General features: G+C 48.8%; 1 protein-coding gene across 1 annotated transcript in view; it reads left to right on the top strand.

The window, feature by feature from the left end:
- Window positions 1–17,042, top strand: part of Scfd2 (sec1 family domain containing 2) — a 309,492-nt gene that overhangs the window by 280,183 nt on the left and 12,267 nt on the right. Inside the window, exon 7 of the mRNA XM_051170885.1 lies at window positions 6,231–6,365. Coding sequence (XP_051026842.1) covers window positions 6,231–6,365 — 135 coding nt within the window. The remainder of the gene's footprint in view (window positions 1–6,230; window positions 6,366–17,042) is intronic.

The raw sequence follows: 17,042 nt of genomic DNA, 5'->3' as shown, positions 1-17,042 counted from the left end.
AATATTATTCTGAGCTCAGTGTTCTTTTTCCCATCTGATATCTTTTAGAATGATAACATTTTCATACTCCCCTAATCATAACAGAGGTTCTGTACATTCTGGGCCTAGCAGTAAGGCTAGCTCTGTGGCCACAGCCCCCCTAGTGCCAGCCTGCTGAGAAACAGAAGATAGAGGAACTGTGACCACTTCACTCCCCTGCGACAGTCCTTCTGAGGCACCGTGAAGTCCACACCGTGACCTGGGGGCTGTCGGACTCGGTGCTGAGGTTTCCCTTGCCTTGGAAACCTCAGACCCTGTAGGGGCTAATTTCTCAGCCGCAACTCCATAGTCCCAGCATCCCTCAAAGAGACACTCCCAATTGTTATTCAAGAGTCGCAGGACTCAGAGAAGCCCAAAGCTGTAGCCGCCCATCAGATGTTTGTAGCTCTGCCAGTCTGCAGCGGTACTCTGGTACTCCAAGCAGGATCGTAGCTGCCGTTAATAGTCTTGCCTGTCTCCTAGTTTGACATTCTTTCTTTATCAGGTTGCCAGGGAAACAGAGCTGGAAAGTTAAGCAGAAGTCAAATTCCTATGCACAAGGCACAAAGGGTGTAATAACCCTCTGCCCACACAGGCAAGCGAGGAAAGAGGAAGGTCACCCCTTCATCTCAGTCCTTACTGTGTCCACGGCTGAGACAATGCTGTGTGTTCTTGAACCCCATTCCCTTTACCGCTCCCCCCCCCCCCCCCGGGAACAAGCAAGAGCACGTGTTCTAGAGTGCCGTGCAGGTGGCTGTGGATGGACCTGTGACCAACCCCGGTCAGTGAATGCATTCTCAGGTCGGGCAGCAGCATCTTTCTGCCCGTCCTGCCCCCTTTCTCTTTGACCCACCCTCAGATGAGGTGACAGCCTCCAGGAGAGGGTTGTGACGCCCTGGGAATACTAAAACCACTCACTGTGGGACCGTAGGTCACTGAGTGAGTAGACTGCCAAACACAGGCCCCGCCCCACCACCACCACCACCCCCCAGAGCTCCTAGTAGTTGTGACAGAAGTGAAAAATAAATGACAAGTGAGGAGCTGCTCAATGCTGACGCTGACAGCAAGGCTGCTCTGTAACTCTCTGTAACCCTAAGAAAGTTGTGGGTGGCACTCCAGAGAAGCCCTGCCTGTCACCTTCTGCTGCTCCTTGCCCGAGACGTGTGAGGTCCCTCACAAAGCACAAAGTTCCATGACCATTAAAGCTGCTCACTCCAGAGAGGGAGAAGCCGTGCTCTCCTCAGCAAAGCCCATGTTGGGAAAGTTTCAATGAGCTTTCCAGGCAGGTAAAGCCCAAGTACTGCTTTCTACCCAAAACCGTTCTCCCAAAAGTATCTTCTTTTTGTTTTGTTTTTGTTTCACTTTATTGCTTTAGTAGACAGTTTGGGAGTTTTCCTATCTGTTGTTCATGTGGCAAAGCTCACAAACTTATTTGTAAAATCATCAGCGCTTGCTTCTGTTATTTACTATGTTTGGTTATAAGTAAAAATAGAAAAAAGAAGAACACTTATGGCTTATACTAGAAAGGTAATTTTTTGGATCCCACAACAAAAGTCTGGAAGTCAGCCTAAAGGTACAAAGAAGTCTGTTAGCAATAGCATAGCCTCAGGGTGGAGCAAGTCCCTGCTGGTCCCTGCTGCCTTGCCAGCGCCCCTCCCGCCACCCTGTAGCAGAGTCAAACAGACTCAACTGGCAGAGCACAAGTGTGGCTGGCAGAGTCACCAGCCAGCCTCACATTGCTGCATCTAGGAGGGTCACTGTCACATCTCTAAAGAGACATGCTGAGTCCAAAGTATTATCACATGAAAATAGCATCTGAGAGGTTGCAGCCCCAAAGTGTAAGAGTTTCGTGTACCAAGAATGGCAGACAGCAGAGAAAGACATGCCTGTGACCTTGTGGATCTGTGCGCTATCTTGTACTCTTAGTTACAGTTTATTTCCACATTCTAAATATTTGCCTTAAATAAATAACAGAGTGTTGGCCTTCCCCTGTAGCACATAGCAATCACAAAGGCTCAAGAACGAGTGTGTTGCTTTCAAACCTCCGCTCCAAGGAAGCCGAGCCCAGCTGGCAAGCGCAGCAGAAATGAGAGCAAGGAGAGAAGAGAGAAGGGAGGGCATGGGGAAATAGCTCTGTCCATGAGCACACATCCTTTCCCTAAACCCTCTACTGCCCCTCCAGTCCTGCAGCCCATGCCAGGGCCTCTAGAGCACCGAGAGCAGTGCCCTCACCTCTAGCCCACCACACCTGGAGGGGGGGCACACAGCGTAGTGCTTGCCCTTGAGGTCCGAATGACCCTGGCCCAGGGCTAAGCCCTCCCTCGAACTGCTGCTCTTCCTGTCTGTGGTAGGCAGACCCTACGGATGGCAACAGTGTGTTTTCTTCTCTCTGGTAATGGGGCAGCCAGGATGTATTCCTCTCTTGTTCTGGTTGAAGTTGCTTCATGTAGCCAGTTTTATATAAACCAAGCAAACAGATACTTGCTCCTCGACCTCTCTCTCTTATTCCCTTCATGCTTGGTACCGTCGTTTCATGCATTTGCAGTAGCAGCGACCTGGAGACTAGTGGCTTAAACACAAGGTTTATTTCTTGTGTGAAGGGTCTTTGCTGGAATGCCTGCCTCGCGGTCATAGCAGCCCTGTCGGCCTCACCACAGCTTCTGCTGTCTCTGCTCTACAGCCTTAGGAACATCCCTGTCTCCCAAGATGGCTGCTGCAGTGCCAAGTATCACATCCATGTTCCGTGCAGCAGAACAGAGCAATCAGAGAGAAGGATGCCTCCATTTTAAAAGGCATGTTTCTGAAAGCCCCACGACATCTTTCTGCTTACGTCCCATTGCCCAGACGCTGGAAATATAACTACCCCCAGCTGTATAGCATCCAGGACGAGGCTGTTTTAGTCGGTTGATAATGCGCCTGGCTGAAAGCTGAGTTATTAAGAAAACTGTAATGATTAAGAAAGTATGACAGTTGACTTGACGAATTAATAAGCATTAGGGCATTAATGAGGCACGCCTATGGGTGTACCTGTGAGGGCGCCTCTAGAGAAGATTAGCCAAGTAAGTAGGGAGGAGCCGCCTGAGTGTGGGTGCTGCAGTCCTGGGGAAGGAAAGCAGAAAAGGAGAAAGGCAGCCTCCAGGTGACGCCTCTGTTGTTAACTGTCTCCTTCCCACGTGCCATGGCAGACCAGATGGCCTGAGCTGTGAGGAAGACTCAGCCTTTACCCCCAGTAGTTGCTCCTTGTCAGGTCTTTGGTCCCAGCAAATGTAAACACAACTAATTCCCTTACTGGGGAAGAAGTCATGCACTTCTTCATGGCGGTGCTGGAGAGGTGTAGTCAAGCTGGCCAAAGGACTCTCCTGAGGGAAGAGCGTTCAGCATTCGGCATCCATGAGAGGAAACATCCAGAAGGGCTCTGAAAGCAGGCGAGCAAGCTCTCCAGACTAAGAGTCTATAAAAACCACAGGCCTTTTTTTAAAAAAATCACCTAAAATGTTTATTGGATTATTATACAAATCTATAAGTAAATTTATTAATTTTAAAAATGTAGAAAGAAAAGGAAACAAATACCTGCTACTTCCGGAGCCCAGGATTAACAATTTAGTGTGCTTCACCCCAATCTTATTTCCATGCATGAATAATTTATTAGCTTTTAACAAGCAAAAAAAGATCTGTTTGTATTGATGGTTTGCTCTAGAAAAATAAAAAGCAACACTACACAGTTTCAGCTGCCTCTGTCCCTGGCCTGGCACCTGCCCTTCACTCACTGCTGGGTGTAGATACGTGTAGCTCACAGTCTGTTTTTCTATAGTCGGCAGCTACAAGCTGTCGTAGCCTCACTGCCGCTTTGTATAATTGCTAGCCCATCATGCACGTGTTCCTCCCTTCACACTTGTCACTCTAGCCTGCCCCTTGTTTTTAGCCCTGTCACCCCAGACTCTCCTCCTTTGTCATGTTCCCAACATTCCTCCCCATGGATGCCCCTCACTTATTAACCATTTCCGTGGCATTGGGCACTCACGTGTCTGTGGGGGTTGAATAGGAATGGTCCCCATTAGCCGAGAGATTTGGATGCTTGGTCATTAAGGAATAGTGTGCTACACTAATGACACAGAGTAGCAGGTGTGGCCTTGTTGGAGGAAGTGTGTCTCTGCAGGTGGACTCTGGGGTTTCAAATGCCCATTAGAGGAACAGTCTCCCCCCCCCTCTCTCTCCCTCCCTCCCTCCCTAGTTGTGGATCCAGATCTAGAACTCTCAGCTACCATATCTGCCTGGGTGCTACTGTGCTCTCTATCATGATGACAATGGACTAAACCTCTGAAACTGTAAGCCAGTCCCAATTAAGTGTCTTTTTATAAATGTTATCTTGGACATGGTGTCTCTTCACAGCAATAGAACACTGGCTAAGACGGTGGCTTCTAATCTTTCCTTACCTCAAATAATAGATGGTTCTTTCTGAATGTATCTTCATGCATGAACCAAATCAAAAATTAAATCCCTGGGAGAGGAATTGCTGTGTCAGATGCAGCTTGAGTTTTGATAGGCGCCACCAAATCACATCCTGCATTGATTAAAGCAGTTTCCTCTCCAAAGAGCCTAAGCATGCCTGACACCCCATGGCCAAGTCAAAAGCGTGTTCTTTCAGTCTGAGTCTATAAAAATTTATATTAGTCAGTTGACTCACAAGTCCCTATACCTCCAAGGAATCATGCACACACCCCACTCTGGCCTCTAAGAGCACACACACATAAAATAAAACTTCAAAAGGAAACCTATCTCAGTCCAACTTTAATCTGATTTCCTCTGGCTATAAGCAAGGTTGGCCCGTAGCTTTATCTCTCCCTTATCAATGTTCCTACCCAGTGCTCACCCAGCACGATCATTAATCAAGAAATGTCTCCACGCACAGTGGTCTCACTTGACCAGCAAGTATCAAGAAACTAGGGTCTTCCACTGAGCAAACACTAGCCCTCTCAGATGTGTGGTGAGGTGCGCTACTGATAGTCTGTACAGTGCTTCATCTTTGAGATATTTGAAGAGACTTAGAATATGTAAAAACAAACAGACAAACTTAGGACTCCTGTAAAAAAAAGCAAGAATAAGCTGGAGATGAGGTCAGAACACTGACATACCTGCTGTAACCATGGCTACAGCACCCTGTGTTTTGCCCGATGGAAAGAGCTACACAAAGTTCAAGACAAAGTGCCTCTCAGCAGCGCCCTGTTAGACTCTGGCCTTCCTAGAGTGATGGGGATCAGAAAGTGTGGGGAGGGGAGATGTCACTTGTGCCTTTGCACTGAAGACCCCAGATGCACGACTGGGGCCATATAGGGCAGCAGAGACAGCAGTGGGATTGGGAGGATGGTGGCCCAGTCTGTGGGAAAAGAAGATTCAGGAAGGGCTTTCCAGCAAGAACTCAGGAAAGAGGTCAGTAAGACAGCCGCCTCCAGACAGAACTAAATATGGGCCTGCAGGGTATGTAGGTCACAGAGAGGAAAGTGCTAAGCCCCATCCATCAAAGCAGAGGTGATGTCACCTAACATGGCCCTTACTCTACAGAGATGCCTCCAGTGCTCTGTGACCCAGTTCCCAGCGTGACCTGGGTCAGATTCCTTCTGCCATCCCAGCCTCTCTTTCTGACATGGTCATACATGGAGTTGGGCTCTGTGTGGGAAGGAGGGATGAGCTTGGATGCTGACAGCCACTGCAAATAAACACTCCCACTCCCAGAGGGAGGGACCGAGTCCCAGAATGTTCAGAGACTATCTTCTTGTTTATATCAAAACGACAAGGCTTTGTTTCCTACCACCCTTCCTACATAATAAAATTGTCACTTTAAATCTAGATCGAGCACTTGGTGAGGGACATGGGTTGGAGAAGAGGAGGGAGAGGCAAGGCATTACTAGATCACTGCATGAGTCCAAGGTGGAAGCCATGTGCCGTTACAGAAGTAGGGAGACGGCAAATCTAGAAGAAGCTAAGCGGGGGAGACGCGGTCAACATGATAAAAATACACTGTATGAAATTCTCAGCAAACTCATAAAAATATTTTTAAAGTCTCAAGGTTGTCTTATAATCTTGCACACACAAAAGCAATAGCCATTGCTCAGTATCAAACTAAACTCGCTTTGCTTCCTTTGATGTCGATAAAACTGTCTCCACACACAGCGGACAAGGGCTTTTACTCACTGTGCACTGCTCTGTCTTCCCAGGCATCCTATAAGCCGCTGCTGAAGCAGGTTGTGGAGGAAATATTTAACCCCGAGAAGCCAGACCCCGTTGACATTGAGCATATGTCCTCAGGCCTCACTGACCTCCTCAAAACTGGATTCAGCATGTTCCTGAAGGTAAGAGCCTGTGAATGGGTCATCCTGAGCATCACGTGATCTCTTTGCTGAGGACAGGTGTGCCAGCACACCGTTAGCCCTGCCCAGTGCCGGGGACACAATGGTTTGCCAGCAAGGCAGTCTTTGCTGACCGTTTGGTGGAGTGCCACCTGAGCTCACGGTCTCCTCCAGCCTCTTTGGACCTGAGTCTTGTGATGTCTCCCCAACAACACATACACCAGAGGTGGGGACCACGGGCATCCTCAAGAGCACCACTGACTGGAAAGCATCTGTACTCATGATCTGTTTGTTAGCAGTGTGAGCACATATCCTCCACTGAGCTTAGTGGAGTCCTTTGCTCTCAGTTCTAGAACTTACTCGTAGGGTGTTGTGAAACTCTGCATACTCCTACCGTCACCCCCAAGACTCATTTAGAGCTGGTTTTTGTTATGGTCCAGCAGACTCCTTGGATTTCTCTGGCTCATGTCTGGGGTAGGTCAGGATGACTGAGCAACCTTTAAAGCAGGGATGAAAGGAGGAGAAAGTACACAAATGTGATCTATTTTTAAGCCACTGTAAAGTTTCTAAATTTAAAAAGATCTAAACAAGATCGCAGACTGACCTCCCAGGCTGTGCCCGTATTTCAGCGGTAATAACTCTTGGAAATAACAGAATGTGTTGCCAGCTTCAAAGAGTCTTTGAAATCATGAATTAATCTGCATAAAAGATCCAGCCTTTCAGAGTTTAATAAAAGCATATTCCAGGAAAACTGGCCCATTCCAAAAGCTAGGGAGGACAGACACCGGGCATCAGACTGTAAGCCAAGCAGTAATTGACTGGAATGGCCCTCTGCGCTTTGTTCAGCTGTCTGCAATACAGCAGCTTATGACACGAGGCTGGCTACTCGCTTCCTTTCTCTGCTTCTCTTCTCTCTCTTTCTTTCTTTTTAGTAAAGCAACACAGCTCAGCTTCTTAAGGTGTACAGGGCTCCTCGCTGAGTCTAAGCCCAGAGTTGTTGGCTCACTCTCTGCCCCTCTGTCCTGAGTAGCTCTTCCTGGTGGCCATTTGCTTGAAAGAGAGGGTAGGTTTTTGAGAGGTGGGGGTGAATAAAAAGAGAACAGGAAAGAGTTTGCAACAGCAATAATGTATGGGATGTACATGGTTTCCAATCCTCCACACTTACGTACTTCCTCTACAAGCTTGGGCACCAGTGGTGAGCATAGACTCTATTAGGAAGTTAGTTGTCTGTTGACTGCCCAGGTGCATTTTCAGTCACTGTCCCATGAATCGAGAGCTGTCACACTTGAAGTCACCCCTGTAAGTGCTCAGCCATTCCATCTCCTGTGTGGCCCTGCCTAGGGCATTTGAGACCCTGATGGGTGAGCATGGGAAATGGGTATTCAGCCCATTGTTGGGACTCCTTCCCAGCTACCAGCTGACCTGAGAGGGAAGGCTCCTGGGAGCTGCTATAACATCTCAAAAAGCCACTCTGAGAAGGAGACAAAACTAGACAGGACTTCCATTCTACTGCAATGCCTGCTGAGAAGGAAGGAGGTAGGATACAGATGCACTCACAGGTGGTGCCAGCAGTACCCAGGCATCCCACAGTTACACCAACAGTCCACGTGGACCAGCCAGCCAGCGTGTTTCCATCCACTCTCCTGTTCATCTTCATGACAACCTTAGCAGGTAGCTTCTTCCTTATCCCCAATTTGTCCAGCGAGGAAACTGAGGCCTCACATGGCTAAGCAGTGAATGCAAGTTTCCAAAAGCCTGGCATTTTATCTCATTCTCTTCTATTTTCACGTGGTTTCGAAATAGCACACTGGAAACAGCAACCCCAGGATGTGTCATCTAGTCGCCCCCACTCCAGAGCCTGCCCACAGCATTCTGTGGCCCCTTCGTCCTGCCAGGCGTGTTCTTTGCAGTTAAGCATTCTGTGTTAGTGATTCTAGTGTTCTTTAGGATTACTCAGCTCCCTTCGCTTTCCTGAATTGGGGCAGGTCCACCAGTCCATGGTCCATACAGTCCATGGTCCATACAGTCCATGGTCACCACCGGATGCCCAAGCTGGTAGAGGACGAAGGTCTCTGCCTGCACTGGTCGTGGGCCATGATGTGAAAGAGATCATGCCAGGCTCAGGGGCACCTACCATTGCTCAGACTGCTTTTGTGCAACTTGGGGCCGAGTCTCCGGCCAAGGATGGCCCTGCCCTATGCTGTGTTCTAGAATCTGTTCCCTATTTTCTCATTCAAGACTTGTTAGTGCTGAGCCAGAAAGAAACAAAGAGGCAGAAGTTGATGAAATAAAGTCCTCCACAGGGAATCCTTCCCATGCATGGCTACTGTTGTCCAAAGGAGAACATTTTCAAATTTTAACTTGAGTTGAAAGGGAGGTGCTGGTCTACCTCTGGTGAGGCCTTTCTCTGCACTCAGAAATATTTCCTGCTGACTTGGTGTGACCCAGAGGCAGCCTGCCAATGATGTGGAAGATGAGAGTAGACTGGAGACATGACAAAAAAAAAAAAAAAAAAAAAAAAGCACAGAGAGGCAGGGCCACAATCATGGTGTGAGCCACATAGCATGTACCAGAAACAATACAGAAGAGGGTGGTCCTGGCCCTATGTGTCTCCCTTGGGGCCCTGTATCTTTTGTACATACTCCTGTGGCTGTATTTATAAAGTGTTTTTATAAATATGTGTCTCAGTTGTCTTCCTCCAGGCTGATGTCTTTCAGAGTAGTGTGCTTCTAAATACACAACATAGCGCAGTGCACGTCAGTAGGTGAAGGCAGTGTGAAGGACTGTAGTGAGTGCTGCATAGGGAAACAGACTGGACCGGAACTCATTACGTTGAGTTAGGTGAGACAGCACAGCCCCACCTCTATCTACACATGCATGACTTGAACTTCTCAGTACAGATCTGAATGAAAAGACTGGAAGTATTGCTAGAGCCTGGAGGGCTGATTTGGGTTTTTAATCATCTGGAACCTCAACACTTGACCTTCTAAATACAACAGGTGCTGGGGTGGGGGTCAGAGAACACAGGTTACAAAACTCATTCAGCGTAGCTTGAAGCCATTGGCTTCTCTTTCCAACTGTGCTAGACCCACCGAGTATAGGGAATGTTTGCCAAGACTTCCACTGAAGACCTGAAATCACAGGTACACACCCTGAGCATGCTGACATTTGTACCATAGACACACAAATGTCTTTTACTACAGATACATGATGCCTTTCTTTGCCAAGCAAATGGCATGTGCTCTGGTCATACTGTGTGCACTTTGCAAGTATGACAGTGAGCCTAACACTGGTTTCTTTTCCTTTCTTCACATTTCTAATGGTTGAAGACTTGTTCTTAGCGTACAGCTTAGCAACCTCCATAGACAATTACATATTTCCTCATCAAGCCAAGAACTTTCATCTTCCCACTTAAGGGAAGCACGTTACAGTTTCCTTTGGCTTATCAGATTTGCACCCTGCTTTCAGGACAATTTGCACTTTAGGAGCATAATCAAGTCAATTAAGGGGCGCTTAAGCCCAGCAATTTGATGCAGCCACGGTCAGTTGATAATCCAGGTGGCCTCTCAGTGACTAAAGAGGAGGGTCCATGTATAGTGTGGGGACTCTGGACAAAGGGCTGTTTCGTTTCCAAGATGGAGCGAGCAGGGCAAGATTTCATTTCACTTCTCAGAACCACTTGCAACTTAAAACTAAAGAGATTGGTTTCTAGAAGTTTCTTTTCATACTGTAAATGACTGAAACTGTGGAACACAAAACCTCAGATAAGGAAGAACTGCTGCCTGGTCCTTAAATCTGAAGCTTCATTCAGAACTTCCACAAGTGAGCAGTGCTGTGGGTCGGCTCCAGTGAGCCTCCTCGGCTGCCCACATCCTCTGGCACAACAGCTGCTGAGCAAGGCGACCCCAACCACACAGCCATGTCATGGAGATGGAAGCACGCCTGCACTCTGTCTCCTTTCCACACCACGGTATCGATGTTTGCGCCCCCCCCCCCCCCCCCCCCCCCCAGTGCTTCACCTCCCTGGAGACTAGAACATAAGCAAAGCGGCTGCTGGTGTTAATAGGATGGAAAATTCAGTGTATCTGAAGAAGAAACCTCCAACAGAGTGGTAGCTAGGGGAGCCAATGCTAGGGAGGCTTGGGGTCTCTCCTCCACTTCACATTTATTCTGTAGTTTGATTTGCTGGAAAATACGTAGCCCTCCCACCACCTGTAGGTCTTCCCCTGCATCTAGAACATACTCTAGGAGCTTCCTTCCAGGGTCTGGCGGCAGCGGCGGCAGTGGAGAGGGGTGGAGACAAAGAGCCACGCCTGCATCAGACTGTGTGAGACCCTCTCAGCCCCTCTATGCCTGTTCTCTCCTGTCTGAATGGGGATGGCAGTGGAGCTGTTGTGAGAGGCGTCAGGGCATGCTCAGCAGTCAGCACCAGGCCGGCATGTGACTGTACACGGTGGCTTCTCACTGTGATGCTGTGCTCCTTGCCAGACTGTAGCTCTTAAGGAAGAGCCACACTGAGTGTCTTTGTACCCTAAACATAGCCAGTGTTGGATGGACACACAAGTGAGGCTGGAAGATTATGAGTTTGAGGCTAACCTGGGATACTAACAAGGACCTATCCTTGAGAAAGAAGAGGAAGGGAAGGGTCTATGGTTTATGTTTGTAATCCTAGCATTCAGGGGGTAAAGGCAGAAGCGTGAGTTCAAGGGCAACCTTGGTTACATAGCGAGCGTCGGGCCAGCCTAGACTGCATTGTAAGACCCTGTCTCAAAAATTAAAATAGCAAAGTCAAGTAGAAGGAAAAAAGAAGGAGAGAAAATCTTTTAAAATGAAGATAAAGAAGAGACTAGATGCACCACCTGCAAACCAAAGTCACAGAATTGCAAATTTCTTACAGTTCGCACTTGCCAGGAGAGAAGCTTCTCCTTTTCCTTCTGGCATGGCTCTGGAGCCATGCTCATGGTCTACAATGTTCTTTTCCAGGCCCTGTGTCTGGCCACTGTGAGCCTGACTCATTGCTCTCTACAGTCTTGGTGATATTACTTATCTCTCTTTGAGCAAACCACAGAAGCCAGCAAGATATGCATGCCATGGCCACCCTGGACAGAGAGGCCAATCCCAGCATGCCCCGGGCCCTGAGTGTCTCAGAGCCCTTCTGCAACATACTCAGGGAGCCAGCAAGATATGCATGCCATGGCCACCCTGAACACAGAGGCCAATTCCAGCATGCCTCGGGTCCTGATTGTCCCACAGTCCTTCTGCAGCATAGAGCTCTCTGCAAGGATTTGCTGCCGCCTCCCTGCAGACACTGGGACATGTCCCCTCAACTCAGTTTCATTTGCGTCCATACATTTCTGTAGGCCAAAGTAGTTTTTTTAAAAAAGTGACACATATCTGTCTACTATTCTCTGAGTCAGACAAACTCTCTATGAGTGAGGGAGTTCTGACAGCAGGGCCTTGACTCCCTGGGTCAGAACTTCACTGTGTTGTAGTATGGACATTTAAAGTGCTCTTTGCAGGGCTCCGCGCTACAATTCAGGGGCCAGGTGAGTCTTCCATTCCCACTGGTTCTGGTTATTTGGTATCAAGTATGCAGTCATCCTGAACCACTGGCTCATACGAATACTAACCATTCATTCTGAGCAGAAGGTTGCAGTCTGGGCAGAGCTCCACATGGCAGCATCTATCTCCCAAGTGGCTCTTCTACACAGTTAGTGACACAAAGCCAAGCTGGGAACTCCAAAGGACCTCTGGTCCAGGACCTCAGCTCCTCTGCATGGTGCCAGTGTTCTAAAGGGGACAGCCAAGGGAAAGGCATTGGCTGCCACGGCCTAAAGGTCATGTAGCGTCATTAGCACAGCAGTCCACACGTCAGGGCAGTCTGCTTCAAAGAAATAAAAACTGCATTCTTTCTCTTGAAAAGGGACCCAAGTGTGTGTGTGGAGCAGGAAGTATTGTCATGGCCACTTTTGAAAAATACAGTCTGTACTCGGGTAAATCCACCTCATCTGGCTATCCAGGGCAATAAGGGCAGCCCTAACTGACCCTAGGTTTCTTTCTCTCTTAGAATACATTGAAATAATTTTCCGACCTGAGTTCAAAGTTGATGATACCAGGAAGGCTGTAATGAAATAACTACCACTTGCTATTTGTCCGTTCTTTAAACAATCTATTCAAAAAAAGAACTTCCTGCATGAGAAGCTGAGGAGAGCAAGCATGCCCCCACTCTCTAAGGAAGGCCAGTCAGCCTGGCTAGCTCTCAGCCAGAAGAAGGATTTGTGACTAGCCACTAGGCTGTCACCCTCCTGGGACAGACAACCCAGTGAGTGTGGTCCACTGAGCTGGGAGGAACAGCATGGCTGAAGCTGGCATGGAAAAGCCCAGCTCCCTGATGGATGCCTGCGCAGAGCAACTGGAGGTTCTCTGACATAAGCTTGGTGTAGACCTAATGAATCCGTCAGAAGAGACTTTCCCCTTTCGCTAGAATGGAAATTTAATTTAAAACTAGCACATCTAATAGGCAGCACTTTGAAAGTGCATTTCTGAAATCTGTGGCTTGAATTGGCAACCCCCCGATAGTTGTACACTTTGTATCTACCCCACGCATTTGACCCTCAGCTTGTTTTGACTAAAGGACACGATCTGTCAAGATGCTTTCTTGGCTGGGATTAGCATGAAGAGGGTGGGTGTTATCTGGTGAAATGGCACGAGGTCCTCTTCCCTCCCTCTCGGCATGCTTTTAGACTTTCTGTTGCTGTAATTGTCCCATTTTCTTATGTGGCCATGCTTAATTGGAAAAAGACTCATGACAAAGATTCAAGCCCCATGTCTGAGTTGATGTGACAGCCTTGTGGCCTGGAGACAGGAAAAAGCCCACATGAAGGAACAGCACCCACGCAGGCCTTAGAAGCAGTCAAAGCTGTGCGGGCAGATTCCAATAGGTCACAGCAACTTAGTCAAAGAAAAGGCTGATTTACTGTAAGCACCAAAGGATGTCCAGGGACCCCAAAGTCAGCAATGCAGAAGGATTAGGACCAAGAACTGGAAAGCCGTCTGGCACGTGAGACTCGCTGTGCTCGGAGAAAAGCCTAAATGGTGCTCAGCACATTGTAGGTGCTCAAGCAACACTGGGTGGATGCACGGCTGACTGTCCAGTCGTGGCTTCTGGTTCTCCTTCATAGCCAGCAAGTGCTCACCAGAGACTCATCTGTCTCAGAAGGACTCCTGATTACCAGTAGCCCAGTCGGGCTCTGTCCCTCATTCCATGACCAGACATCTGTGTCTGGACAGCAAAGTCACACTACACTCACATGGCCACCACAGCCCACTCTGAGCTGAGGGCAGATGATTGGATTGCAGATATGACTGTCATCCAAAGATGCTTCACGGGAGGCGGGGGCAAGCGCTGGGCGTCTTATGAGGGATGACATCAGAGCCTTCAGCTGTGAGAGCTGAGCAGCCCTTAGAGGTCATCTAGACCCACTCCTTATTACTCAGATGTGAAAAACGAGACTTGGCGAGAGAAACTGTTGGATGGGGTCCACTGTACTTGATGGCATTTCTGATTAGAAGAAAATATGCCAGCCCTGAGCTGCTTGGCCAAATGAGTACAAGTCCTCCTAGCAACCGTTCGTAACCATTGTTTAAATTCTTCTAAGTTGTGCTGCATGGCGTGCGGCAGGGCTTGATGTATATCTAGCATTAACTAAGCTTATCCCAAGAGTTAGAATGAAGTGGGCTTTTGTATGACTTATTAGCACAAGCAAAACCTAGACTCCACCCTTTGTCTGACAGGGAGCAATGGCTATTGTGGGTAAGGGAGACGTAGATGACTGGACGCCTGCCTGCTGGAGCACAGCTCGCCTCATGTGGCTCTCGGTATGTTGAGGACTATTACAAGGAAGAAGGGAAAGTGGTGTGAGGAGTGGGTGAAGGAGCACCAGGGAAATCTGTTGGAGCCAGAGGCCGTTAGACATTGTCTGTAGAAGCCAGGGACAGAGTGCAAGACGCCACGGTACTTGGAGTATGGTCATCCCAATGGCTGGGGCTGAAGTGGCCAGTGGAGGGGAAGAGAGTACAACGGCAGACAAGCAGGAGCTGAAGACAGATCAAGGGCTAGAAATGTACATTTTTTTAACCAAATTTTATCAAAAACAAAGTTTCCTGTGCTAATCAGTTTCTGTCAAATTGTCACAAACTCCTCCTGGGAAGAAGAAACCTCCATTAAAGAATTGCCCCCATCAGACTGGTAATGGTTTGTGTGAGAGGGCCCAGCCCACTGTAGGAGGTACCATCCCTAGGCAGATAGTCCTGGTTGTGTGAGGAAGCCATGGAAAACAAGCCAGTCAACAGCGTTCCTCCATGTCTCTGACTCTGTTCCAGTTTGATTTCTGCCCTGACTCCCTTAATGATGGGTGTGATCAGGACTTAGAAGCGAATAAGCCCTTTGCTCCCCAATCGGTTTTTGCTCAGTGTTTCATCACAGCAACAGACAACAAGCTGGAACAGTACCCCTGAGTGATGTTTGGGACTATGTGACAAGTTGCTATGCGGTCCGTAAGGCTTGCCCTGGCAGCATTGACAGACGAGAGACCAGGATAAGCCTGGAACCGGATGAGGCCGGAGAGAGAGAAGAAGAGACTCTGAACTGAGGCAGGGCTGAGGGGTAGGGGACCAGGAAGAGCCACTGTGGCTATCCCAGGATGGGTATTGATCAGTTGCATATGGCAGTAAGTTGTCCAGGGCCTCTTGTGCATTCTAGAATACCTAAGTGGACGGGCTGAGGTTGTCTTTGTTGAACAGCAGAAATAGAAAAGAGAGTAAACGGCTGGGGCTTGTTAGGTTTAGGGGGTGGTGAGATACCTCTGTAGCCCAGCAGCCAGGGCCAACAGTGCAAGCTAGAGCCATTGGCCATGGAGTGTAGGTAGGGCTAGCATCACCAAGACGGTGTCAAGAGAAGAGAAAGGGCTAACATCCAGAGCATGCAGGACCACTGGAGGTAAGGAAACAAGAAGACCACAGAAGAGGGGCCTGGGAGGAAAGGGAACTTAGAAGGGCTTAGAAAGGAAGGCAAGGAGAAGGTTGAGGAAAGAGGAGGCCATGACTGCCGAGATACAGCATGGCTTCTGGACAATAGAATGACTCTGGTTGCCTGGCAACCTCCCACAATACAACTGAGTCCTATGAGGACCAGATATTTGGCTGTTGTTTCTAAAGAACTTAACATGCAGTTTTAAGAGGTGAGAGTAGACAAGTTTAGTTTGGAGCCCTGGTTTCTCAATGGCAGTGTGTACCTTACAAGGCCGAGCACTTGCCTCCAGCTCCTCTGCGAGGTGGACCCAGATTTCAGTCTTCACCGCAACACAGCTGCTTAGAGCTCAGCGACATCGTGAAGCCTCACTATCTCTGTCTGCCAATGGGCCACTTGTCTAAGCTGAGATTCCGGGAAGGGCGGGGGACAGTGCCTGGAGCCCTCTGCTGCCGGACTTCCCTCCTTCCTGTCTTCCATTCCTGTCTCCTTTCTCTTTCCCTTCTCTCCCTCCCACCTTCCTTCTCTCCCCTCCCTCCCCCTCCTTCATTCCTTTCCTCTGCACTCTCCACCATCCGCACTTGCCAGTTTACTTACTTTCATCCATTCTCCTGCCCCCACGTGTACATTAAAGCACGAGCTGTGTGCCGCAGGGACTCTCCTCCATTCTATGCACCACTGAGTCCCAGGTCCCTTGAGCAGTGCCTCCCACTTCCCATAGTAGTTGCTCAGTAAATATCTGTTGAATGGATGACAGGCAAATTAACAGCACAGTGGTAGAGAAGTGTTTGGCGGTGGTGATGCTGTGGATGGCTCCTGACGGCCATTTTCGTGGGTCTTGCTGCGGCCTGAGCCTCTCTCGCTGCCTCTGTAGAGCACTGCTCACTACTGGAGAATGAGGAGCCTGGTTGTGCCTACTCAGAAGATTAGTGAGGCGCAGATAAAAGGAAAATGAATAAAGAAGCAATCTGCAGGGAGGACTCAGCAGCAGGATTTCCAGAATTCTTGAACAGTCTCAAACGTAACAGGTAACAAGATCCCCACCTTGGCATGTCCATCACTGAAGCCAATCCGGACATCAGAGTGATCCCAGAGCCCATACCTGCAGAAGCCCCATAGCCTGCACTGAAAAGCTGGGTGCAGTGGGGCAGAGAGCCAAAGCCCCTGACCAGAGCCAACACCCTCAAATCCCAGCCCTCAGAGGCTCCTCAAGTGACAGAGAACAGAGGCTCTTGCTGCTTTATTACCCCCTGAATGTGCAGTGACATGCTGTGACAAGCTTTCATCTTCAGATTGTCACTCACCGCAGGGACTAACACACAGACAGAACACAGTCATGTGCAGCTGCCTATGAGGAATGCGGGATTAGGATGGAAATGGCTCCACTTCCCAGCTGCCTGCTGGCCTGCCACGCTCTGAAGAGAAAGTCTGGTATCAACACACAAATCTGAACTGAAACCGAAATAGTAAACACCAATGTGCATTAATTGGACCAGTGCATTTGCACCCAGACCAGCATCCCCCACTGCTCAGCCTCAGGGAGCTGCTCTCTGTTGCTACTGTGTGTGTGTGTGTGTGTGTGTGTGTGTGTGTGTGTGTGTGTGTGTGTGTGTGTGTTTCATTTTCTTCCCCCTTTTCATCTTCCACTGTGC

Source organism: Acomys russatus, chromosome 28 (genome assembly GCF_903995435.1).
Source record: "Acomys russatus chromosome 28, mAcoRus1.1, whole genome shotgun sequence".
NCBI classification, from domain to species: Eukaryota; Metazoa; Chordata; class Mammalia; order Rodentia; family Muridae; genus Acomys; species Acomys russatus.
The sequence above is the reverse complement of the archived record's forward strand: the minus strand, read 5'-3'. Positions and strand labels throughout refer to the sequence as shown.